Raw genomic sequence first — 27560 nt, forward strand, 5'->3', positions numbered from 1 at the left:
GGAGTTTACAGCCTACTCTCTGGCCTGATGGGGGTATGTTTGGAAATGGTTAGTCTTAACGGGACCCTTTGCTCTGGGTTCTTTGAACAGGGAAAAACCGCTGTGGAGACAACAATGGAGGCTGCACCCACCTGTGTCTTCCCAGTGCCCAGAACTACACCTGTGCCTGCCCTACTGGCTTCCGCAAAATCAGCAGCCATGCCTGTGCCCAGAGTAAGTGGGTCTGGAACACCAGCCTCAGAGGAAGTGCCTTGTGCGGGTGGGTGGAGGGAAAAAGACACGTGTTGGAGGGATATCCTGTCAGAGGAAGAGCCAGTCTCCTCAATAGCCACTGGAGAGGAAGAACTTAAGAGGCTGGGGGATCCTATATCAAAACTGAGGACTGAGGGCCCAGCAGTAGTTGCCAAAGGCTCAGTGACACCACCCAGTCGAGTATGAACACCTGCAACCAGGCTTATATTTAATTTCACCAGGTAGGATGCCTCATCTCTAGGCAGAAAGAGGGTTTTAGGCTCTTCTAGAAAGCAGGGGAATGATTTCCAGACTCTTTATTTTTAGCCTTATCCCCAAAAGAAAGTTTTGAAACTTTCTTTCAGTGTTTAGATTAGGGAGCCAAAATTAGAACACTCAGAGGTTTCATTTCAGACACACTGATTGAGAACCTAGTGTTGTGCAATGCATTTTGCCCTTGCATTCTTCTTGCTCATCTCTTCCTCTGTTATCTTAGTAAGAAGCAAAATGCTTCCCCAAACACTTTTCTTTGAGGGTTTCCCAGAGCTTGGAAGAAAAAAGATGGTAAAGTTGGGTTTTAGTTTTTTTTTTTTTTTTTTGGGGGGGGGTTTCTTTTTTTCTTTTTTATTTTTTTGCAGTGCTGGGGGTTGAACCCAGGCCTTAGATGGTAAAATTAGGGAGGAAGTGTTTTATGGGCAGAAAAGTATATAGTTGAGAATCTGTGGGTTCCACAATTGCAGATTCAACCAACTTTGAATATATGTATTTAATGTATATGTGTGTGTATACATATATGTGTGTGTGTGTATATATGTATATACATGCAGGTACATATTATATATGTATAAATTGTGTCTGTACTGAACATGTACAGACTTTTTATCATTCTTCCTTAAACAATAAGTGTGACAACTATTAACATAGAATATGTTTTGCATTTGGAATCTCCAGCATCAAATCAATAGTAAAAATATTGAATTAGGTATTTTAAGTTATCTAGAGATGATTTAAAGTATATGAAAGAGCCAGACATGGTGGTACACACCTGTCATCCCAGCAACTCAGGAGGCTGAGGCAGGAAGATTGCAATTTTGAGTCTACCCACGGTAACTTAGGGAGGCCCTAAGCAACTTAGCAAGACCCTGTCTCAAAATTTAAAACAATAAAAATAAAAAGGGCTGGGAATGGAGCTCGTGGTAAAGTGCCCCTGGGTTCAATCCCAAGTACCAACAACAAAAACCAAAACCAAACAAACAAAAAAACCTGAAACTAAAGTATATGGAAGGATATGTGCAGGTATATACAAATACAATGCCATGTTATAAAAGGGACTTGCAAATTTTTGTGTCTGTGGTGTCTTGGAACCAATGTCCTGCAGATACCAAGGGATGATTGTACTGGGAAAATATTCAGACAGACCAGAGTAAGGGTAGAAGATGGAGAAGAGTCTGCTGGGAAAACACTGTAGAGAACAGTGGGCAGCTCTTCCTCTGGAGTGGAACTGAGCCCTGCTCTGCTGTCTGTTGCTGTGAGATTCTAGGCAAGTTACTTGGTCTCGGTTAACTGAAGAGATGCTCATCTAGAAAATGAGAACAAGAATAACATGTACCACAAAGGGTTGGTGTGTCTGCCTGTCTCACCTGATTAAGTCCTTCAAGGACAAAAATATGCCTCAAATCTTTCCTGAGCATTAAGCTCAATGCCTGGGAAGGAAGGTGCTCAGTGAATATTGGCTAAAACTGTGATGAGAACAGCTAGAGGAAGGATCTAGATGATAGAGGAGAATCAGAGCCCCCAAAACAGTGGAAGCAGAGCAGCAGAGCTGGCTGTTGGCAGTAATCCAGCCAGGCACTGGAAGAGACCTGGCAAAGTCAGAAGAGAGAAAAACTTAGACGAAGCTAACAGACACGTAAACAACATGTACTTCTGGGCCCTGGGTAGAGTCTGTTTCCATTGGATTCTAAGACTGATTCTGCCCAGTGCTCAAGGGGACCTGTAGTGTGAAGAGTAGGGGGCAAAGGGCACCAGATCCCAGGAAGTGTGATTGACCAGGTGTCACGCAGGTGAGCGTCTGTGTCTGTCACTGTTACTGGATTTAGAGCATTAAAAGAAGACCCCTCTCGGCCTTTGATCAGGTCTTGACAAGTTCCTGCTTTTTGCCCGAAGGATGGACATCCGTCGGATCAGCTTTGACACAGAGGACCTTTCCGACGATGTCATCCCACTGGCTGACGTGCGCAGTGCTGTGGCCCTTGACTGGGACTCCCGGGATGACCATGTGTACTGGACAGATGTCAGCACTGATACCATCAGCAGGGCTAAGTGGGATGGAACGGGACAGGAGGTAGGTCCCAGCATGGACCCAGGCTCTCAGGGAAGGCAGAAATTATGGGGAAGAATCCATCCTTTCCAGGGTAAGGGCTTCCCATACCTTGAGAATTTGTGGAGTTTGGGCTCTAGAGCTGGAGTGAAAATACCATTGGCGACACAATTTTGCTTCCTGCATAGGTGGTAGTGGATACCAGTTTGGAGAGCCCTGCAGGCCTGGCCATTGATTGGGTCACCAACAAGCTATATTGGACAGATGCAGGTATGTAAAAGGGGACCTATGGTCTGGCTGCCTGGGGCTCCTCTTATATAAAACCTTGGACTCAGGTAAAAGAGCCCAGTGCCTCTCCTGGACTGTGTCTCTCTTGACCTGAAGTCCTTGGTAGGCAGAAGGGATAGGGCTGCTATAGAGTTAAAGCCAGAAGCTCACATCTGAGGTTAGACATTTGTTAGGCAAATGGCAACTATATGCATGATGTAATTGATGCTTGGAAATGTTTTAAAGCATTTCAGATGATGAACCAATGCCCTGTAGTTTTATTTTCATCATTGTCTGGATAAAACCATTTCAGGTGGGTATGAGAGGCAAAAGGAATGCCTTAAACCAATGCTACTCAAATTGTGGTCCCTGGACCAGCAGCATCAGCATCCCTTAGGAAGTTGTTAGACATGTGTATTCTGGGGCCTCGCCCCATACTTACTGAATCAGAATCTTTGGGGATTGGATTCAGGAATTAGATTAAATTAGATTAGATTCTGTAATTTAACAAGCTTTCCTAATTCTTAGGCATACTAAAGCTGGAGAATCATTGCCTCAAATTATAAGACAGAGTTGGTTGCCTAGGTTTAGAAGTCTTGGTTTTCTTTTTTTTTTTTAATTTTTAAAAATTTGTTCTACTTAGTTATACATGACAGCAGAATCCATTTCAACTTGAAGTCTTGCTTTTCTAAGAAATGAAACTGATCACTTTCTTGAATTTCTTATCACAGTTTAATTCACTAAACATGTTTTGTGCATCTATCACAAAATATTTATTGAGCATCTCTTGCATGCCTGCTGTCTGCTAGGAATGGAGGATAAGGTGAATGAACAAGACTAGAGTTCATATCTTTGCCTTTACTTCTTGGTAGGTACAGACCGGATTGAAGTAGCCAACACAGATGGCAGCATGAGGACAGTACTCATCTGGGAGAACCTTGATCGTCCTCGAGACATCGTGGTAGAACCCATGGGCGGGTGAGTGCTGCCACTTAGGAGCTCCATTCTCCCCAAGATCTGAGTACTGGAGGGGAGTCTGTTGATTAGGGAGAGAAGCCAGATTTTGGGCATATCAAAGATGCAAGGGTAGGGGCTGAGGTTATGGCTCAGTGGTAGAGCACTCATCTAGCACGTGCGAGGCCCTGGGTTTGATCCTTAGCACCACATAAAAATGAATAAAATAAAGGTATTATGTCCAACTACTTCTAAAAAATAAATATTAAAAAAAAAGATGGGGCTGGGGATGTGGCTCAACCGGTAGTGCGCTCGCCTGGCATGCGTGCTGCCCAGGTTCGATTCTCAGCACCACATATAAACAAAGATGTTGCCAAAAACTAAAAAATAAAAAAAATTTAAAAATCCTCTCTTTCTCCTCTCTCTCTCTCTCTCTTTAAAAAAAAAAAAAAAAAAAAAAGATGCAAGGGCAGCTGTAGAAACCACAGAAGGCAGTGACAACCTTGTCTCTTGTCTGGACAAGGAAACGTTTGTTTTTTTTTTTTAATATTTTTTATAGTAGATGGACACAATACCTTTATTTTACTTTTATGTAGTGCTGAGGATCAAACTCAGTGCCTCACATGTGCTAGGCAAGCACTCTACCACCTGAGCTACAACCCCAGCCTTGGACAAGGAAACTTTAAAAACTTTCTTTATTTTTTGTAATTATAAAAAAAATACTTTGTTTGCTTACAAAAGTAACTTGTTGTCAAGGAAAATTAAATCATAGAGAGTGAAAATTCTCTATCATCTCACTGTCTAGCAACAACCACTGTTAACAGTGTGGGATATTTTTTCCAGATTTTCTTCTAAATGTATATAAATACTTGGCGGTGGTGGTGGTTTTGGTTTTTTAAATATGGCATACTGTTTTTGGACTTGGGTATTTTTGTTTGTTTGTTTTTTACTTGGTTGAGCTATATATTTTGTATATATTTCCTTTTAAGTATATAGTTCTATCTTGTTCTTCATGGTTATATAGAATTTGGTTAAAATTATATACCATAATTACTTAGCCCACCCAATCAAGAAAGTGTTTCTTAATCCCTCTCCTCCCCTCCCTTTTCTTTATTCCCGAGTAGGCCTCATTTGCTGTATACTCTTGAGCCATGGGGCTCTGCCTTTCAATAGTGATAGAAGATACAAAGACCTCTGGGGACAGCTCTGATCCCAGAACTGGGCTGGGCAGTGAGGCAGGAGGCTGGGGCAGCTATTGTTGACAGAAACCCCTAAAACCCTGAATATCCTGGATTCCCACTGGATTTTTTTTTTTAATATTTTTTTAGTTGTAGCTGGACACAGTATATTTATTTTTATGTGGTGCTGAGGATTGAACCCAGTGCCTCACATGTGCCAGCAGGCATTCTACTACTGAGCTATAGCCCTAGCCTCCCCCTGGATATTAACTAGAAAGCTTGTAAGACATGCCTTGCCTATGCCCAGGTACATGTATTGGACTGACTGGGGTGCAAGTCCCAAGATTGAACGAGCTGGCATGGATGCCTCCAACCGCCAAGTCATCATCTCTTCTAATCTGACCTGGCCCAATGGATTAGCTATTGACTATGGGTCCCAGCGGCTGTACTGGGCTGATGCTGGCATGAAGACAATTGAATTTGCTGGACTGGATGGCAGCAAGAGGAAGGTAAGGGTGTCAGTAAGGCCTCTTTCCACAGCCCCAACAGCCTCCAGGACAGACTCCCTGGCTGGCAGCTCAAAGGAGCTAGGTAGGGGGACCTTGAGGTAATGAGATGAGCGTGGAACATGTGCTGTTTCTCTGAAGCTGTGGCCACCCTCCAGAACTGGAGTAGGGGTGGGGACTGCTGGTTGATGGTGAAAGCAAACTAGGGATTTGTGTGTTTTGTGGGCTGGGGGTATAAATGCACAGGCCTTCCTAATACCCATCATAGCTAACACTAATTAGTCACCAGTTGCACACCAGGCCCATGATTGATCTCTGTTTGGTTTTTGATATCATTTATTTTGTTATAATTCCTGACCTTCAGAAAAATGGCAAGAATAATAAAAAAATATATAAATAACCAAATTTTGCCACATTTCTTACACTCTTATTTTCTTTCACTTGCATGCATGCACTTTTTTCTGAATCATCTGTGATTAAATTGAAGATATCCTGCTTTTGATCCCAAAATATCCCAGTGCATATTTCCTAAGAACAAGGACTATGTGTTACATAGCCATGGTAAAATTATCAAAATTGGGAAATTTAACATTAATATAATATTAATATATATTAATTTTGATAATAGCCATGGTAAAATTATCAAAATTGGGAAATTTAACATTAATATTGCTGTATACTCCATAATCCATGTTCAGTTTTACTATCAATTTCCCAATAATGTTCATTTTTTTCCCCTCCGGAATCCAATCCAGGATCACTTATTGTATTTAGTATTTAGCATCTTGTCTCTTTAATCTCTAATTTTGGAATACTTCCTTAGCCTTTTTTTTTTTTTTTTTTTAAACTGGGACTGAAACCAAGGTTGCTTAACCATTGAACCACATCCCCAGACCTTTTTTGTATTTTATTTAGAGACAGTATTTTATATTTTATTTTGAGTTACTTAGGACCTCACTAAGTTGCTGAGGCTGGCCTTGAACTTACAATCTTACCTCAGCCTCCTGAGCTTCTGGTATTACAGATTACAGGCACCACCATGCTCTGTCTTTTTTGACCTCTGCTTGCTTGCCTGCTTTTTTTTTTTTTTTAATATTTTTTAGTTGTCAGTGGATTTTTATTTATATGTGGTGTTGAGAATTTAATCCAGTGCCTCATACATGCTAGGCAAGCACTCTATCACCAAGCTACAATCCCAGCCCCTCTTTCTTTCTTTGTGGTACTGGGGATTGAATTTAGGGCCTTTTGCATTTTAGGCAAGATCACGATCATTAAAGTATATCTCCAACCCATTCTTTGCATTTTTAAAGTGTAAAAGCCAATTATTTTGCAGAATACTCCTTGATTGAGTTTGTCTGATGTTTCCTTCTGATTGGATTCAGATTATGCATTTAGGGCAGGAATACTACATTTAGTGGAGTCATGTCCTAAGTTCTGTATGTGTCTCACCAGTAGGCACAGATGTAGGCTTGTCCCATTATCCTGATGTCTATTTTATTGCATGGTTAAGGGGGTGTTCACTGTAAAGTCTCTATTTTTCCTTTGATTATATAAGCAATACTTGATCTTTTAAAATCATCACAAGATAATTGGAGCCATGCATGGTCATGGTTGTTATCACAGATTGGTAGATCAAGGTGCAGAGAGATTATGTAACTCTCTCTTAGTCAAGATCACACAGTAAATGGTAGTGGCAGAGCTGCATTTGACTCCATGCCCACCTCTTGACTGCTGCTCTGTAATGTCAGACCTTGTTGGGGATGACACAAGTGCTGGGTTCCTGGCAGGTGCTGATTGGAAGCCAGCTCCCCCATCCTTTTGGGCTGACTCTCTATGGAGAGCGCATCTATTGGACTGACTGGCAGACCAAGAGTATACAGAGTGCCGACCGGTTGACTGGGCTGGACCGGGAGACCCTGCAGGAGAACCTGGAGAATCTCATGGACATCCATGTCTTCCACCGCAGGCGGCCTCCAGGTGAGCAGCCCTTAGTCTGCCATGACTTCTCCTCAGCCCTATTATACCCTGGCCAGCCCCACTGACCTCCCTCCTCCCTATCCAGTGATCACACCATGTGCTATGGAGAATGGAGGCTGCAGCCACCTATGTCTCCGGTCCCCAAGTCCAAGTGGCTTCAGCTGTACCTGCCCTACAGGCATCAACCTGCTTCCTGATGGCAAGACCTGTTCACCAGGTGAGTAAAACCATAACATCTGGGATGGAAAATGGCTTTCTTCCCTGCAGATATGCTCCAATGTGGTCTAAATTCTGGTACTTCTAGAAGCTTAGGGGAGAGACAGAACTTTTAAAAGAGGAGGGAGATCCAGGGGAACACATAGACAGGGTCCCACTGCTTCTTACATACATGCATTTTAGAAAAAGATGTTCCTCTCTCAAGACTCTTTCCTTGCATCTGTTGTAAATTTGTAACATGCTGATTTGGTTAGAACAAGACACTTGACTTCCTTCTGCTCAGGTATAATAAATACAAACAAGTATCATATCTACGATATAATGATATCCTCCCTAACTCCTTTAGATATGCCACTTTTGCATGCATGACCTATGTGACAACCATAAGGGGGTGGTCCCAGAAGCAGGACCTGGCTACTGAGATGTCGGAAGTCAGGGTTTTCCCCTAGGAATGCTGCATGGTGGGCTTCATTTGAATTCGAAACTCCCAAGGAATTTGTGTGCATCAGTTATAAGCATACAAATTATAAGGTCCTCTGGGGTCTGTTTACTTCCTTTCTTAAGCTTTATGATAAAGGGTACTTCAAAGAGAGCTGCTTCTACATGATATTAGTAAAGAGATATCATTTACAAATACATGTGAGACCTAATGCTCAGTTCTTTGTGAACATGATCTCTTAATCTTTACAACCACCCTGTTATTATCCCGGTTATATATATCAGAAAACCAAGGCTTAAATAATTCCAAAACTTGCCTAGGATCGTACAACTAGAAACTAGCAGCGTCAGGGCATGAGCTTCAGTTTGTCTGACTCCAGATCCTCTTGTTGGTTTTTCTGAATGATTGTCCTCTCTCCTCTTTCCATTTGAGCAGGCATGAACAGTTTCCTCATCTTTGCCAGGAGGATAGATGTACGCATGGTCTCCCTAGACATCCCTTATTTTGCCGACGTGGTGGTGCCAATCAACATTACCATGAAGAACACCATTGCCATTGGAGTAGACCCCCAGGAAGGTCTGTGTGGCCCTTCCTTCCCACCTGGTCTTCTGACCCTGCCCTTTCTTACTGTCCTTCCTTTCCACCTCCTTTGCATCCTGCTAAGAGCCTGGGGCTGCCCAGCTGCCCCCTCCCCATAGCCCATGCTCCTGTCTCTGCAGCACTTCCTCTCTGATTGTGGAGTCACAGTTTGGAGCCCTCCTTTCTCCATCTCTTCTAAGAGTTATTCTGTTAGGATATTTCTTTGTTTCCCTTGATTTCCTCTGCTAGGGAGTGTGGGGGTCTCTGAGAGGCACTGGTGTCTCAGGGCATGGATCAGCTGTGTGAGCCATTGGGGGAGGGTGGCGCCTGGGTTGAGCCAAGCCTTCCCTTTCCAGGAAAAGTGTACTGGTCTGACAGCACACTGCACCGGATTAGCCGTGCCAGTCTGGATGGCTCACAGCACGAGGACATCATCACCACAGGTGGGCCTTCCTTCCAGCTCAGGGACCACCTGTCTGGCTACAGAGCTGGAGAAATATCCCATCTGTCTTAAAGCAGGAGCCAGTGTGATATTCTGACTTCCTGCAGGGCTGCAGACCACAGATGGGCTCGCGGTGGATGCCATTGGCCGGAAAGTGTACTGGACAGACACAGGAACAAACAGGATTGAAGTGGGCAACCTGGATGGGTCCATGCGGAAAGTGTTGGTGTGGCAGAACCTTGACAGTCCCCGGGCCATTGTTCTATACCATGAGATGGGGTGAGAGCTGACTCTTGCTCTGGGTAGGGGCTGGCTCAGCTGGGGCTATGGACAGGGTGAGGTGGGCAGTGGAGAGCTGGAGAGCAGGCATGCCTCACAGGAACATTGTGAACTCTGAAGGTCAATGTAGACTGGCCTCTCTGGGACTGTTCCACTCCTCTGTGGCTCCTTCAGGGTGCCAGCTCAATATAGAGGTTATAAGTCTGAGCCTTGGAGTTGGAAGACTAGGATTTATATTCTTTCATCAAGTATTAGCTGTGTCACTTTGAATCTAGTACTTAACCTCTCTGATCCTCAACTTCCTTACCTGTAAAAAAAGGGATACATACTTGGTGGCCCTGTGAGGGTTAAGTGAGATAATGCCTGTGAAATACTTTGCAAAGGGTCTGACATAAAGTCTTCATGGTACACAGTGGCTGCCAGAATAATCAGCTATTATTCTTCCTCATTTAGGTTCATGTACTGGACAGACTGGGGGGAGAATGCCAAGTTAGAGCGGTCTGGAATGGATGGCTCAGATCGAACGGTGCTCATCAACAACAACCTAGGATGGCCTAATGGACTGACTGTGGACAAGGCCAGCTCCCAACTGCTGTGGGCTGATGCCCACACTGAGGTGAGAACTCTTCCCTGGTGCTTCACAGAAGCTTCGGAAGATGGAAAAGGCCTGTCCAGCATCTGCACTGAGGGTTCCTAGTTGACTGACAGCCACCTCCCACCCTCTTCCTCTCTGCAGCGAATTGAGGTCGCTGACCTAAATGGTGCCAATCGGCACACATTGGTATCACCAGTGCAGCACCCGTATGGCCTCACCCTTCTTGGCTCCTATGTCTACTGGACTGATTGGCAGACCCGTAGCATCCACCGTGCTGACAAGGGTACTGGCAGCAATGTCATCCTGGTGAGGTCCAATCTGCCAGGCCTCATGGACATCCAGGCTGTGGATCGGACGCAGGCACTGGGTGAGAAGACCCCTGGAGCTTGGGTCAGAGCCTCTGGATTTCTGGGGCTATCTCAACAGCAGAGCTATATTCAGAGCACAGAACTCCTTTATAGTCAGAGAGACAATGATCTGCCTAAGCCCCCTCCCGGAACAGGCTCTATTCCCTCTGGGTATGGCTGGTACTACAACTGCATGATGCTGTCACCTTTAAAGGACTCCTGGAGACACTCCTTCTATATCTGTCTCACCCCTGCCCTGCCAGACACCAAATCCTGTCACATAGAACAGCAAGAAGTCAGCCACAAAAAAAAACTGGAATCTTTATAAGAGTTGGGCAGTATTCCAGGCTGGGTGTGAAAGCTTGTGCTTCTCTTATCAGGTTTTAACAAGTGTGGTTCGAGAAATGGCGGATGCTCTCATCTCTGCTTGCCTCGGCCTTCTGGCTTCTCCTGTGCCTGTCCCACAGGCATCCAGCTGAAGGACGATGGGAAGACCTGTGACCCATCTCCAGAGACCTACCTGCTCTTCTCCAGCCGAGGCTCTATCCGGCGTATCTCACTGGACACCAGCGACCACACAGATGTACATGTCCCTGTTCCTGAGCTCAACAACGTCATCTCCCTGGACTATGACAGTGTAGATGGGAAGGTGTATTACACAGATGTGTTTCTGGATGTTATCAGGTATGAGTAACTGAAACCTTCAGGGGACACAGACCTGCTTCTGATCCCCAGGGGTGAAGTGACATTCTGTGTTAACGTCTAAATGGACTGAATGATTTGGCAATTTGGATAGTCAGTTCTAATTCTGACTTGTTCATTTTATAGTGTTATCATTTAGTGCAAAGTTCTAAACTTTTGTTTAATGATTATATAAATCTCAGACACTCAGGAGACTGAGGTAAGAGGGTTGCAAGTTTGAGGCCAGACAGAGTAATGTAGAAGGACCCTACGCAAACAATAAGTGAAAATGAAGATTACTATGTAGAAATATGTAAAATAAATAAACGACAATACATACACACACACACACAACAGATAAAGTTCTACCTACCACTGGGCCCTGAGGGAGCTTCAAGAACATCTAGGACTCATTGATAAGTGGGCCACATAAATAGCTAGTATGGGTATTGCAGTATAGGAGCCCTGGCCAAATGTCAAAGCTTACTGTGGTTGCAAAGTTGTTGTTTTTAATATTTTGGATTTTATTTTCATATTTTTATTTTATATTTTTATATTTTATGATGCCCTGCTATTAGTGCTAGTGATTTAACAGCTGGGAATGTGCTTGTAATCTCAGCTTTCAGGAGGCCAAGGCAGATTGCAAGTTCAAGGCCAGCCTGTGTAATTTATAATTTAGCAAGATCCTGTCTCAAAAAATGAAAAGGACTGGGGATGTAGCTTACTAGAGGAGTGCCCCTGGGCTCTAGGCCTAATACCACACACACACACACAAAGCCAGGTGTGGTGGCACATGCCTATAATTCCAGGGACTCTGGAGGCTGAGGTAGAAGGATCACAAGTATGAAGCCAGTCTAAGGAACTTAGCAAGACCCTATCTCTTTTATATATATATATATATATATATATATATATATATATATATATATATATATATTTTTTAGTATTTGGCGGACACAACATCTTTGTCTGTATGTGGTGTATGAGGATCGAACCCGGGCCGCACGCATGCCAGGCGAGCGTGCTACCGCTTGAGCCACATCCCCAGCCCCAAGACCCTATCTCAAAATAAAAACAGAAAGGTATGGGGATGTGGCTCAGTGGTAGAGTATCCCTGGGTTCAATCCCCAGTAAAATCTCCAATCTTTACAGCAAAAAGTATAAGAAACAAACAAACAAACAAACAAACAGTTTACCATGGCTGAGATTCTCACATGGGAACAGTGGGTAGGTATCTGCTTTTGTCTCCCTGCGTGTGTATTGGAATCTCATGCTGGGGGCAGGTGAGCTTATGCAAGAACGAAGTCCCCCAGGTGATTATAATACATTCTTCATCCTGAAGTTGGGTTCTCTCGTGTAGGGCTTTGGCAGGTTTTGACAAATCTGCCTTATAATTATCTCCTACTGATCATTGTCTTCTCTCAAAGACATATGATGGATGACTAATCTGTCCTCTGGCAAGAGGTGAACCCTAAGGTCCGGATGTTTCTAGTTGTCAGGAAATACTCTGTCCTCCTAAGAATTCATTCATTCATTCATTCATTCTGCAGATGTTTTATTGAGCAGCTATCATGCTGGGTGCTGAGGAATGTGCTAGTAGATACTTGGTCTCTGTCTCTGTGGAGCTTACAGTCTAGTGGGGGTCCAATTATGGATAAAAGGAGTTTCAGTTATTCTTGGTCATTCTGGTCACTCATCCAACCCTGGGCTCTCCCCAAGGCGAGCAGACCTGAATGGCAACAACATGGAGACAGTGATTGGGCGTGGGCTGAAGACTACCGATGGGCTGGCAGTGGACTGGGTGGCCAGGAACCTGTACTGGACAGATACAGGCCGAAATACCATCGAGGCATCAAGGCTGGATGGCTCCTGCCGCAAAGTTCTAATCAACAACAGCCTGGATGAGCCCCGGGCCATTGCTGTTTTCCCCAGGAAGGGGTAAGTTTATGGCCAATAGAAAAGAGATCCAGGGAAGAAAGGGTCTGGTAAGAGGCCCATGAAGAGTGCCTATATTTTAGTGGTCTTGGTGTGTCCCCATAGTCTGTCAGCTTCTGGCAGACTATGCCTTGGTAACAATGGCACTATTGTGTCTCAGGTACCTCTTCTGGACAGACTGGGGCCACATTGCCAAGATTGAACGGGCAAATCTGGATGGTTCCGACCGGAAGGTACTCATCAACACAGACCTGGGTTGGCCCAATGGCCTTACCTTGGACTATGATACCCGCAGGTAGGAATCCTGCTCCAAATAGCCTCCTGGAAATTGGGTGGAGACTGAAGTAGGGAAAATGAAAAGATGGAAAGCCCCTGGAGGGTGGGAAGAGGAAGCAGTAAGAAGAGGGAACATACTCTTAGAGCAGGGGCTACTAAAGCCAGCCCCTCAGATGGCTTGTGTCTGCCTGGTTCTTGTGTTTTTGAGGGCTTTTAACATAGTGTGTCCTCTGCCTGGACCATAAGACCCACTTCCCTGTCTATTGTATTTGTTACTCATCCAATCCTGTGGACACTGGAATTTGCAATACCTGGTCTAGATTTTTAAAAATGCTGGAGGGCAGGAAGGAGAGGGGAAAAAGGCTCTGAAGCAGTCTGTTCCCCTTCCTAAAGAAAGGAAAGGGATCAAGGTCGCCTGGAGAGTTGGCAGAGTGACCTCTTACTTTAACCTGGTAAGGGCCATGTTGACTGAACTCTCTTCTTGAAGACCATTTGTAAGAATTTGGCCTAAGATTTTTGGGTAGAGATCAAAGGGTGATCAAGTTGCTGAAGATGAGGCTGGCAGAGGCCCCTCTGAAGTCACTAGACTTTCTGTGCCTCCTAAGAACAGCCCTGGCCTCCCTACATATGAATCACCAACTTCCCTCTTTGGCTTTGGGACTTAGAGTAGTCTCTCATCACAGATACTTCTTGATGGCTGGCAGCACCTGCCAGTTCAGCTCTGGAGGACAAAGACAGGTCCTGAGAGAGAAGAGCTGGGCTCCTGGGGAAGCATTTGGAGCAGCCACCGTTCTTTCTTCTTCACAGGATCTACTGGGTAGATGCACATTTGGACCGGATTGAGAGCGCTGACCTCAATGGGAAGCTGCGGCAGGTCTTGGTCAGCCATGTGTCCCACCCCTTTGCCCTCACACAGGTACTGGCTTAGGAGAGAGGTAACTAAACCTCCTTGACTGGGTGTTTCCCTGGGGTTCTAAGCCTCCAAGTGCCTTGCTATTCCTGCTCCACCACTTCTATGTTCAAACAGTGGTGCACAGAATCAGCTGGGAAGCTTGTTAAAATGCAGGCTCATGGGTCCTGGCTATAGAGAATCTGCTTTGTCCTCACAAAGGACAAAGGATTGGGCCCAGGAATATGCATTTTAATAAGCTACACCATTGAGCCTAACATTGTGGTCCCAGCATTGGAGCTCAGGCAGCTCTTATGTAGTGGTTAAAAAACAGAGTTGGGGATTGGGGATGTGGCTCAAGCGGTAGTGTGCTTGCCTGGCATGCGCGGGGCGCTGGGTTCGATCCTCAGCACCACATACAAATAAAATAAAGATGTTGTGTCCACCGAAAACTAAAAAATAAATATTAAAAATTTTTCTCTTTCTTAAAAAACACACACACGCACACACACACACACACCAAAAAAAAAAAAAAAAAAAAAACAGTTTGGAAGCCTCCAGCCAGTCAGTGTGTACTGTGCACCTTCAATGAGCCAAATACCTGAGTTCAGTTTCCTGTTTGTATTATTAAACAGTGCAACTTTGAGCAAGAAACTGAATCTCTCTGAGTTTCAGTTACCTAAAAAAAAATCAATTTAATAATAGTATCCCCCTAATATATACACAGGACATTAGCACAGTGCCTGGCACAAGGTAAACACTGCATATTATCTCTAATCATTTTGTTTATTTTTAGCTGCCATTTTTGAGAATTGTAACACTGTAAGATAATTTGGAGAAAGAAAGAAGATCTACCAGTCTTAGGCTAAATAGGGATTCTTAGTCATTTAAAATATTTTTCCTTTTTGACAAACATCATCTCCTTGTATTCTTCCTTCCTTCCTTCCTTCCTTTCCTGGGAATTGAACCCAGGACCTCAGGCATGCTCTGCCACTCAACTACACCCCACCCCCAGCCCTGTATTTTGTATTATATTCTATCAGCCAAAAAGATTTTGGCTACTTAATGATAGGCTAATACTGATAATGGTTTTTCAATCTACAAACTTCCCCTGGAGTTTCTGCTGTTAGACTGCTGAGTGGGAGAAAAAAACACCTTCTTTGTCCTTCCCCACTCGTGGTTGAGAATTTCACCATCAGTGCATTAGAAAGAGTCTGCAGAGGAAGTAAGCAGAGGATCTGGGTCAAGGCTTTGAGCAAAAGACCCAAGAGAACAGGGATCTATGTGAACCTCCAAGTCTACTCCTGTTTGCTGAGCAGGGAGCAATTCACACAACTGACTGAGGACTGAGTGTGGATGCTACAGACTAGAGATTTGAGGCACATTTTTGTCCTTGAAGGACTTAGTCAGGTGGGACAGGCAGACACATAAACTAATTACCATAAGAGGATCAAAACTCACATGTGGAAGTGACTGCAAGGTACAGAACAGTTTGGAGAACTGTGTGGATTGGAGGGGATTTCCTGGACATGCCATATCTGGGGACGCACAAAAGTTGACCTAGTGGATGAGAGAGGAAGAGGGCATTTCAGCAGAAGGTGTAGCACATGCTGAGGCACAAAAGCTGCACTGAGGTCTGACTACTGAATGATATTTCTTCTTTTGGGTTCCATATTGAGTAGCAGGACAGGTGGATCTACTGGACAGACTGGCAGACCAAGTCCATCCAACGTGTTGACAAGTACTCAGGCCGCAACAAGGAGACAGTGTTGGCAAATGTGGAGGGACTCATGGATATCATCGTGGTTTCCCCTCAACGACAGACAGGTGGGCCCCTGGGTACTGAGCCTGCTTCCTCACCATCAGTGGGATTAGCTGTTAGTGAACCAAGATAATTAGGAGCCCTGGAGAGCCTTTTAGCTCACATTTGAAGCTCTTAGATCTTTTCAATCCCTGTGACTATTATTCCTTTCTTGCCCTATTGTTCCCGGGAGTGGAGTAATCCTACTTTTTGAGAAGTGTTAAATTGGGAGACCCAATTCTGTCCTAGACCAGACACTCATCTGCTTTCCCTCCAGGGACCAATGCCTGTGGCGTGAACAATGGTGGTTGTACCCACCTCTGCTTTGCCAGAACCTCAGACTTTGTGTGTGCCTGTCCTGATGAGCCTGATAGCCGCCCCTGCTCCCTTGGTGAGTGTATTGAATGGCTCCTGGAACAGTAGAGCCCCTGGAAGGGCAGGGGATCACCAGCCTCAACTTTGTCCTTCTGGGTGGTAGAATCCACCTTCCAAAGATTATGGAGTGGAAAGACTGCTGGCAATGTGTTTAGGCTTTGGAATCATTCAGAGCTGAGTTTGTCTGACCTCTGGCATTTACTAGAAGATAATCCAGGTCTCTTGATTCTAGATCTCTGCCATGATAGGCTGTGCTTTACTCTATCTTCCTGACCTTTATGGGCCATCCAGAACTATTAATTTTGAATCCAAATCCTTTTTATTTATAGAATCAAGTGAGGGTACCTGAGATTAGGGCAGCTAAAAAATTGCTTTATCAAGTCTTCCAGCTGCTACTCTTAAGACCATCTGTAGAGGCTTTGGACTCCAGTGGCCTGCTCTCATTCTCTTTTCTCTCCAGTACCTGGTCTGGTGCCCCTAGCTCCCAAGGCCACCAGCATGAGTGAAAAGAGCCCGGTGCTGCCTAACACCCTGCCCACCACCTTGCATTCTTCTACCACCAGGACCCGTATATCTCTGGAGGAAGTGGAAGGCAGGTAAGTAGGGTTAGTACAGGATTGAGGGCCCTTTGATTCATGTCACAAAGACTTACTAGCATTAGACCATTATGCCAGCAGAATTAGACCATAACACCAGAAGATGGGAGGAAGATCACATTAACCACCAGTCTCCACTATTTAGGACAATATTTAGACTTGTAGATTTTGCAAATGATTCCCTTTGTAGCTCTGAGGGCAAGAAGCTTTAAGAACAGCTTTCAAGAGAAATCACTTGGGAAGAGTCTTGCACATGCATTCCTCCTTCCTCCTCTGTCTCTGTGACACTTGCTCTTGTGTCACGTTTAGTATTTGATATCATTGTACAGTGATCTCTGAGCTGTGTAGCTTTATGACTTGGAACAAAAAATTTTCCCAGAGGTGTGGTGGCCTTAGCTTATAATGACCCTAGCTCTCAAACATATATGCATTTGTGTACACCATACACACCATTATTAAATAAGCAAGTATAACTATACACAGAGCTAACATCAAGTATAAAATATTTCATTAAATTGAAAGTGCTATCAGTTATATAATTCATTCTGATTTGAGAAATTAGACTGAAAACATGAACAGCAGCAATTATTAGATACCACTAAGTCCCATTTCTTACTTCAGAGATGTTAGAATATAGGAAACAAGGCACATCTTAAAATTGATGTGATAGGATGTTACACTCAATCTAGAGAAATTCTTCAGCATTTTTATTTATTTATTTAAAAAAGCCTGAGGGGAGGGAAGGGAAGGGGGAGCATAGGGGTAGGAAAGACAGTGGAATGAGATGGACATCATTACCCTAAGTACATGTATGAAAACACGAATGGTGTGACTCTACTTTGTGTTCAACCAAAAACATAAAAAATTGTGCTCTATTTGTGTAGTATGAATTGTATTGCATTCTCCTGTCATATATAAACTAATTAGAATAAATAAAATAAAATAAATTTAAAAAAATAAATGAAAAAATTTTTTAAAAGTCTGGAAAAACAGATTGGAATAGAGAAATAAGTCCCTGTATACCTGTGTGGAATTATTCTTCATAATTTGATATCTATCTTTTCAGACATTTTTCTAATTAGAACAATTTTTTCTTCACTGAAATATTCTGATGTCTTTATTTTATATCAACTATAGCTTAAAATGTAATTGACACTTAATTTCAATTCTGAAAGCAGAAGCATACTAGTTCCAAATAAGTACTCTAAACTTAATGTCTCCCAAGTTTTAAGATTTGCACATGATCAAGCCCATATATTGTATGCTCCTCTCTCCCTTTGTAGTATAGTTTGTAATGAAAAGCAAATGCCTGAGGATAAACATATACCTTTCTCACTATCTTTGAGATTCTGTCAGTCATTATTAATCTTGGATTTTCTTTGGTCCTTTTGGTTTTGTTTTTAAGTGCTGGGGATTGAACCCCAGGACCTCACCCATGCTAGGCAAGCACTCTGCCCCTGATCTATCCCACCAGCCCCTAGGTTTATTTGGAACATTTCTGACCTCTCCTCAGACCTTTCCTTAATGTAGGAGTACCATTTGAAGATTCAATGCCTCTTGGCTTCAGATGTTCTTGCAAATAGCTTTTCTCCAGGCCTGAAGGAGATGCCTTTAGTTGGCTGCTAATAATACCCCACAAAGCAGTTACCTTCTGAGCATTTTAGATTTGTTATCTGAGTGCTCCCTCTGGATGTTTTGTATTTTCCCTTATGACAGAACAAAGGGGAAACGAATATGTGTGTGTGTGTTGGGGGGGGGGGGTAAATATATTTTAAACCTTGAAATATGTGGATCTTGTGATAATCATTAACCAATCAGATCTGCCTGGCTAGCAGCTGCTTCCCACTCATCCTGGTAGTTTAAGAAAGCCTAGAATTGCTCTCCTTATTACTCTTTCTGCAGATTTCCAGTTCACTCTCAAACTGGAAAACACATTTAAACATAGTTTATCCACTGGCTGGAAAATAGTGAGTCACACCGATTTCTCTATTTCCTCCTCCTGTCTCTCTATGCTTCTATATCTCCCACCTGTTATCTTCTCATACCTCTCTCCACTTTCCTGGAAAAAGGAGAGATTTTATTTGCATAAAAATAATCCTCATGTTCAGTTTTCTCTGCCCCACAGATGCTCTGAAAATGATGCCCAGCTAGGCCTCTGTGCACATTCCAATCAGGCCATACCTGCTGTTCCAGGTAAGCCCTGAGTACCCAACTGTTTTGGCAGAGAAGATCTAAGGAATCTAAGTGTCTACTGGTATGTTCCATAACCTTCATGGGGCCTCTCTTGAGGTTGATGAACTCTTCATAGAGTAGATTATAGATTATAATTAAAGCACTTATAGTGTGCTTTCCATATGCCAGGCATTTGGTAAGCCATATATATGCCATATATATGTAAGTGTGAATACAGTAGCCCTCCTTTTCCATGGGGGAATACATTCCAGGACCACCAGTGGATGTCTGAAACCTTGAGCAGTACTGAACCCCACATATACTAAGTTTTTTCTTATACATACATGCCTATGATAAATTAGGCACAGTAAAAGATTGACAGGTAACTAATAATAAGATAATTATAAAACATACTATAATAAATGTTATGTGATTGTGTTATCTCTCTTTCTCTCCCCAAAATATACATTCTCATTGACTCTAGTAATATTTTTGGGCTGTGGTTACCTGTTGGTAACTGAAACTGTGGAAAGTGAAACCATGTATCAGGCGAGGCTAACTCTAAGAGTACACACTATCATTCAATCTCCACCAGCCCCATGAGCAATTTAGGATTCATATTTAAGTAATGAGAAAACATAGGCTTAGACATTAAACATCTTGCCTTTAAGTCATGTAACTAACAAGAGGTAGAACTGAGTTTGGAGATGCTGGCTGAATTATAGTTTTCTTTTCAGCCTTCCCACCCACCTCTTATGGCTCTCATCTGAGAACGAGGCCCTCAGTATTCTCATATGGTATGGGATTTCACACATACAAAAGCCCTTCGAGCCAGGAGCAGTGTGCGCACGTGTCATTATAGTTACTTGGGAGGCTGAGGCAGGAGGATCATTTGAGCCTAGGAATTTGGAGCCAACCTGGGCAACATAGCAAGATCCTGCCTCAAAAACAAAACAAAACAAAAACATATGGACCCAACCCTTTATCTTCCCACCCTTTGCACCAGCACCAGCAGGATGATTATCAGTGATCCCAGCCTAGTGTGTCTCTGTTCTTCCTAGGTGAAGGACTTCATATCAGTTATGCCATTGGTGGACTCCTCAGTATTCTGCTGATTTTGGTGGTGATTGCGGCTCTGATGCTATACAGGTAATCTAAACTTTGCTACAGGGCCATGTGCTCTTTGGTCCTCATTAGAATATCTGGGATCTTCTGAAGCTCCACAATTCACTAAATCCAGCTCTGAGCAGCTTTGTTTCAAGGTTGGGTCCCTAAGCAGAAGGAAAGGATGGAAACCTGAATACTTACTCTTCTTCCCTGGTCATAGCTTATGCAGTTTCCTCATTTAATGACCACAGCAAATCTACCCTTGGGATTTTCATTATAGGCTAAGATGCTAAGATGCTTACTGTGTTACCCAAGGTCACACAGTAAGAGGCAAAGTGAACTAACTCTAGCATCTATGCTTTTCATAACCCACCTTACCTCAAACCATTGAAATTGGAAACCATTTCCATCTACTCAAACATAATTCTTTACTACAAAATTGGTTGATATAGTGGTGCTCAGATCATCTTAGGAAAGTAGAATATATCATTTTCAGTTTAAGATCTTATATGCAGGGCTGGGGTTGTAGTTCAGTGGTAGAGCACTTGCTTAGCATGTGTGAGGCACTGGGTTTGATTCTCAGCACTGCATAAAAATTTTAAAAAAATAAAGGTCCATTGACAACTAAAAATATATTTAAAAAAAAAGATCTTATGTGTTTCTTTCTTTATATTTTCCCCCAAAAGCTTTAATACAGACCATAGCAAAAATGTTTGGATTTTACTGCTGCTCCTAGTAATAATAAAACCACTTACCATTTTATGGATATGTATCAATGTCCCAACTTTATAACACAGGTATTATTCCTCACTTTATAGATGAGGATCTGAGGCTCAGAAAGTTTAGATTATGTCTACCAAGATCCCAGGTAGTAAGTAACAGAGGTGGGATTGAATCTGACAACTGTCCTGATTCTAAAGTTCAGGTATTAGTTATCCCCATTTCTGCGTACAGAACTGAGTGACTTAAAATGACAGCCATTTATGGTCTCACAGTTTGTGTGGACCAAAAATGTGGATATGGCTTAGGTGCTTCTGCCTCAAGATCTCAATCCAGGTATCAACGAGGGTTGTGTTCTCATCTGAGGATTTGACTGTGGAAGGATTCCCTCCCAAGAACATCCGTATGATTGTTGGCAGGATTCAGTTCTTCATTGGCTGTTGGTTGGAGGCCTCCTTCATTAGTCCCTTGCCTTTTGGATCTTTCTATAGAACAATTTACACCACGGTAGGTTGCTCCCCTCAGAGCAAGAGCAAGAGAGAGCAATGGAGAGGGGAAATACAAACCCAAGAAGGGAGCTAGTTTCTTTGTAACCTAATGTAGTCTCCATCACTTTTGCATAATCTTTTCATTAGAAGCAAGTCACCAGGTCCAGCCTATATTCAACAGGAGAGGATTCAGAAGGGGTGATTACCAGGAGGCAGGGATCACCAGAACCTGTAGAGGCTGCCTCCCACACATAGGCTACAACTTCCCCAAGTTTTATCTCCATAAAAATATGAACTAAATTCTCATTTTTTCTCCTAAAGACACAAAAAATCCAAGTTCACTGATCCTGGAATGGGCAACCTCACCTACAGCAACCCCTCTTACCGAACTTCTACTCAGGAAGTAAAAATTGAAGCAATCCCAAAACCAGCCATGTACAATCAACTGTGCTATAAGAAAGAGGTAAAAATGGAAATTTATATTCAAATTCTTTTCTGGGGGGAGGAGGAATTGTGCTCCAGTTGCCTGAATGGATTAGTAAGGGAATACTAGGTGGCTCCTTCTACCATTTTGAAAGTTACAGTAACAGAAGAACTAGATGTAATTTGGATTTCTGGAGAGATCTAGAATCTTTGAGGGATTCTAGAACAAGATTAGAAAGATATCTTGGAAGATTTAGGTCGGAAAACAATGAATATATTATCTCCCTGCCAGGAGAGCTATTTTAGGAATCATAGGTTCTTTTCTTCCTAGAGTGTCACTCCCCTGCAGTGAGGCTGTGTCCCTATGAAACAAGGGAGCTCTCCTGGACAATGCCCAGAAAGCCCAAGAGCTCTTAAACTCTCCCTTTTCTAACCTCTGTTCCAAGGTGGTGGTCAAATCTAGGGTTGGGAAGGGCTGGTTTTTCATTATCTTTCCTCTTATCACAGGGTCTTCAGAGATTTCTCTAGAATTCTAAAGATTTATGTACTTAAAAAAATTCCTATGTTACTTCAATGGAAAATTATTTGCTGAATATTTAGTCAATAAAAATAGCCCCTTTCCACAAGGGATCTGCAGTAATCTGGGATATTGTTTTTCCTAGTCTGATATAACCTGTGTTTTCTTCTAAAATCCTGTAGCCTTCATCAGAAATTATTCCTTATGCTGGATGTAGTGGCACATGCCTATAATCCCAGTGGCTTAGAAGGCTGAGGCAGGAGGATCACAAGTTCAAAGCCAGCCTCAGCAACTCAGTGAAGCCCTAACTAAGCAACTTAATGAGACGTTGTCTCAAAATTAAAATAAAAGGGCTGGGGATGTGTCTCAGTGGTTAAGCACTGCTGGATTCAATCCTTTGTACCAAGAAAGAAAGTATCCCTTATAAAGACCCTAATCAGCCTATTTCTCTGGCTTGTCTCTGGGCCAAACCTGCTCTCATACCTGTAGGGCTCTCAGGCATAATGAATACACTTTATAAAGAAATCTTGTGCTTTCTGGATCCATGAATTCCCATATTAGAAAATCTTCCGTTACAAAAGTTACAAAGGAGAACCTGTAAGAACAGCTTGCAGTTTTGGGAATGATAGACTCCTCCCCAGTTAATATGGCTGAAAGAAAGATTACTGAATATTCTTGGGTTCATGGAGTGATGGATGCTTCAGAAAAGAAGCACAATGAGGGCCATTGGTTAGAAATGAAAAATGGGGCTAGGTACAGAGCTCAGTAGTAAAGAGTTTGCTTAGTTCCATCCCCAGCACCAATCCCCACCCCCCAAAAAAGAAAGAAACAAGAAAATAAAAATGATGTGATTCTTCTATTGTCTGCTTCTTCCTCAGCAGCTCTTTCACCCCTCAGATAGCCTTTCACCCTTTCTCTTCTGATTTCCTCTTGATTTCAGGTACCTGTTGCTGTGTGTGTGTAGGAGGGAATGCTGTCCCCAGAATTACTAGTGTCATATGCTACTCCTCTCCCTGACTTACCCATTGTGTCTGTAATGAGAACTCTTAATACTAATTTCAGCTTGGAGGGTGTGCTGGGTGAATGGGTGTCTCCATGTGTGCTTGTGTGCTATCTGTATCCCTTTGCATGACTGAGGGAACTGTCACTTCCAGAGGATAGGGACCATCATTAAAGCATCTAATACAATATCCTATTTAATGTAGGGGCTTAATAACTATCTATGGAATTGAATTGTTAGTAATAGAAAGCAATGGTTGCAAAAATCTGAACACAGCAATATACCAGAACCCAAGCTGTGGCACATTTACTCCTGGCAGTGGGAGCATGTTGATTGGTATCCTCAGAAACCAAGAAAAAAGGCTACCCTTTGAGGAATCCATAAAGGACGAAGCCTGAGCAGAATTCAAGGCTATCCCTGGAATGAACCCAGGGCTCATGGGAGCAGCCCACAGTAACCTACCCCGAAAGGTTATAAGGTTATGGGGCCTCATCAATGAAAATATGATGATTTTCTAGAGCCCTCCTATTGTACCTCTCAAGTTTTCTCCTTAGCAAAATTAAGAAGAGATCATTAAGAACAAATTAGCATATATATAAAGTAGTTAAAATCCTGAATAAATGCATGTTGAATTGCTTTTGCCAATTACTTTTGATTATTTATATCAGCATGATGTCCCATTAATAAACCACAGTAAAAATGTAATAGCAGCTAACATGTTTTTAGTGCGACTTAGTCCAGCATCCTAACAATTGCATTTTGTGTATCATTTCATTTAACCCTCACAGTAATTGCTTGTGAGGTGCAGATACTGTTATTCTCCCCACACTGCAGATGTGGAAAATGAGTTTTAGAGATGTTAATTAATTTGCCCAAGGTGATATATCCAGTGAGTGGCTGATGCAGGACCGGAAGCCATCATTCTCCACCCTGTATGATAATGGTAATAATCATCATAGCTGCCCCTCTTCTTAGGTGAGGCTTCATATATTTGCTGTGATCACATTAGTTTGTGGAGTTTTCTGCTCTTCATGCCCTTTTTTACCTCATTTACTTCCTGTCTACAAAGAGATCCTCTTTAGAGAGCCAAATGACTAACCATGTGTCCCTCCTCTCCACCTAGGGTGGGCCTGACCACAACTACACCAAGGAGAAAATCAAGATAGTAGAAGGAATCTGCCTCCTCTCTGGGGATGATGCTGAGTGGGATGACCTCAAGCAGCTGCGCAGCTCCCGGGGGGGCCTTCTGCGGGATCATGTGTGCATGAAGACAGACACAGTGTCCATCCAGGCCAGCTCTGGCTCTCTGGATGACACGGAGACAGAGCAGCTACTGCAGGAAGAGCAGTCTGAGTGTAGCAGCGTCCATACTGCAGCCACTCCAGAAAGACGGGGCTCTCTGCCAGACACTGGCTGGAAACATGAACGCAAGCTCTCCTCGGAGAGCCAGGTCTAAATGCCTGGGTTCTCTTCCCTGCCTGCCTATCAGTATCCTCTAATGGACTTCCAGTCCTGTGCTCGCTTGTACAGCAGGCCTCCTTCCTGTGTGCTCATCCTCCTCCCACCCCATAACTTCTCCTAAGTCCTCCACTGGAGCTGTTTTCCACCTGAGTCCATAACTACCTGGCTACAAGAAATGAGGGCACTTCTCAAGAATTTAGACCTGGATTTTACCATGAACCTCACCTCTTGCACTCCGTCCTGGGCCCCCTGAAACTTGGCTCAGTAACAATTCCTTGCAGGGTAGAGCTCCACCTCCCTTTCCCCTGGTACCCTCAGTGACTGCCCCACAGCACCAATGGAGCTGATGATGCAAGACTGTCCTCTCGCCCATCACAGCTAGCATGACGGCTTCTCTGAGAACTTGCCCACCAGGGGCTGGGGCAGGGGGTCATGGGTAAAGAGAGATGGATAGAGACTAGAAGAAGAAGGAAGAATCAGCCCAGCTGGTCTGGGCATCCTGGGAAACCTCCACCTTTGGGGGTTGGTAATATGAAAAAGCTTTGGGGATACTTGGGCTTGGGTGTCTTGTCCATTGCTGGCAGTGGACATCATTCTTGCCCTAGGAGTCACTGCTTTGTCAGCTACAGATACTGGTGAGACATGGATGTGGCTCAAGCTGTTCTTCCTCCTGCTGGAATGTCTGGAGTCTTTTCTACCTTAGATGACTGGGGGGTCCTCATCACATGGACACTGGCTGTTAGGAATTCTCTCCTGGTGCTGCCACTGGCCAATCCCTTTCCTAAGTCTTTTAAGTAATCAGGTTGTGAGCCAGTGGCTTCGTGAATGTTGGACCTAGGTGCTGGGTTTCTAAAATGTCTAAGCTCTGCCTAGACCAAATATAGCATCCCACCTAAATTTCAGTGTCCTGCCACTCTCCCCAATTCTCTGGGATTCTGCAGGAAGATATCCTATAATGGTAGTCTTTCAAAGGACTGGAAGTTTTCATAAATGATCAGGAAGAGAATTAGAGACATGGGATACCCAGGGGCTAAAGAGAAAAATATCACGGGGTTGAACCTCCTGTGTTCCTTCTCAAGTGCTCAGATATCTGAGTTCATGGACAGAGAGCCTGAGACTCTGAGGTGGTGTGGTTCCTATTCCAGAACTCTTCTCAGCTGTGACTTACTTTCCATGCTGAAATACCACCACTTGGTTCATGCTCATCTACATCAAGGGTATGTGTCTCAGACTTGTATCAAGGAATTGAGTTTTTGCTGCCCTGAAATTTCCCCCTAGTTCTTTACTTTTTGAGAGGCTTGGTTTGCTTTTTTTCTGACTTAGCCTTGTGGCACAAGCAATCTCCAAAGTCCTGCACCGAGGAGGACTAAATGAAGATGCAAAGGGGTGAACATATAGTAGGATGGTAGAAAGAAACAAATGAAGCCCTCCCAGCCCAGGGCAGACCCAGGCCTGTTCTCCCTAGGAATTAAAAGCAGCAGGAGAGGATGATGGGGCTGAAATTGGAAGGGAGGGGTTTTAGGAGAAGTTTCTTGATTTGAAACATCTCTTATGGTAACTAGTATTGAGAAATGAGGGGCCAAACTGTGGGTCAAAAGAGGACAAGATTAAATCTTTTCTAGTCAGTTCTTAAAAACAAACGAACTCTAGAGACAGATGCTGCGCCTTCAGCCATGCTCTCAGTAGCCAGCCCCAGGTCCAAACCTATACAAACAGCCAGGCCAGGCCAAGAAGGCTTTCCAGTGCATCAAGTGAAAAAGGTAAGGTGCCACTTCTGGGAGGAAATGGGGACATTTCCCAGGAAGTAAAAGAAGAAGCATTTGAGTCTTCAGATTCTTGGTTGGGAAGGAGGAGAAAGTAGAAAAATGGTCTTTTCTTGATTGGACAGGGGAAGGTTCTTATTGCACTTGGGCTGTTCAGAATGTAGAAGGACATATTTGAGGAAATATCTATTTGAGCACTGATTACTCTGTAAAAAAGCAAAATCTCTCTGTCCTAAACTAATGGAAGTGATTGTCCTGCGCTCATGTGTAATGGTTTTAACGTTACTCACTGGAGAGATTGGACTTTCTGGAGTTATTTAACCACTATGTTCAGTATTTTAGGACTTTATGATAATTTAATATAAATTTAGCTTTTCTTAATTATCTTGCCTGGCTTGGAGTCATGACTAATCTTACACCCGCTCTGTCTGGCAGACCCATGCTGTAGAAAACTTGCTTATCAACATCACCTCTGAGTTCTATGGGGGTTTGGGAACAGTGAAGAGCAATAAAGGGTATGAGGTTCCTGGTAGAGTTTCAGCTCAACTTGAGGAGACAAGTCCAGACAAGTTCTTCAACTTATAATACCCTTGTTTCTTCTAAAAGAGGGATGATAGGTTTCATCTAGAGTGCCAACTCATTAGTTGGTAGTAGCTGCCCTTCCACACCAATAGGAAGAGTGTCATGATCATTAGTGACATCTCTAGCACTGGAAGGAAATGTCATGGCATATATACCATGCATCTTCTATTTCTGTTTTAGATCTTTGAGGACTTCAGTGTCACAAAACTTTGATCTTGGCACCTTTTGTAGTTACTAAGAATGGAACAAATGATAATTAAGATTCCATTTACTTGCCAGGTGTGGTGGCACACACCTGTAGTCTCAGTTACTCAGGAAGCTGAGCCATGAGGTTTGCAAGTTTGAGGCTAGCCTGGTGACAATGTTTCAAGATAAAAAATAAAAAGGGCTGGGGTATAGTTCAGTGGTAGAATACTTGCCTAGCATGTGCACGGCCCAGAGTTT

The 27560-nt window shown here is 43.4% G+C and overlaps 1 protein-coding gene across 1 annotated transcript in view; it reads left to right on the top strand.

Annotated features, from left to right (window-relative positions):
* The window catches only part of Lrp4 (LDL receptor related protein 4), a 51550-nt gene extending 24420 nt beyond the window's left edge, over positions 1–27130 (top strand). Inside the window, 23 exon segments of the mRNA XM_027936478.2 lie at positions 91–213; positions 2367–2575; positions 2740–2821; positions 3691–3796; positions 5258–5459; positions 7244–7433; positions 7519–7650; positions 8524–8664; positions 9024–9110; positions 9217–9388; positions 9842–10004; positions 10125–10350; positions 10711–11014; positions 12731–12949; positions 13107–13241; positions 14030–14138; positions 15794–15938; positions 16190–16303; positions 16748–16883; positions 19009–19076; positions 20117–20204; positions 21692–21833; positions 24434–27130. Of these exon segments, the coding sequence (XP_027792279.2) occupies positions 91–213; positions 2367–2575; positions 2740–2821; positions 3691–3796; positions 5258–5459; positions 7244–7433; positions 7519–7650; positions 8524–8664; positions 9024–9110; positions 9217–9388; positions 9842–10004; positions 10125–10350; positions 10711–11014; positions 12731–12949; positions 13107–13241; positions 14030–14138; positions 15794–15938; positions 16190–16303; positions 16748–16883; positions 19009–19076; positions 20117–20204; positions 21692–21833; positions 24434–24766 (3626 nt within the window). The 3' untranslated portion in view covers positions 24767–27130.
* The last annotated feature ends 430 nt before the right edge of the window (positions 27131–27560 follow it).

The sequence above is a fragment of the Marmota flaviventris genome, chromosome 9 (genome assembly GCF_047511675.1).
Source record: "Marmota flaviventris isolate mMarFla1 chromosome 9, mMarFla1.hap1, whole genome shotgun sequence".
In the NCBI taxonomy this organism is placed as follows: domain Eukaryota; kingdom Metazoa; phylum Chordata; class Mammalia; order Rodentia; family Sciuridae; genus Marmota; species Marmota flaviventris.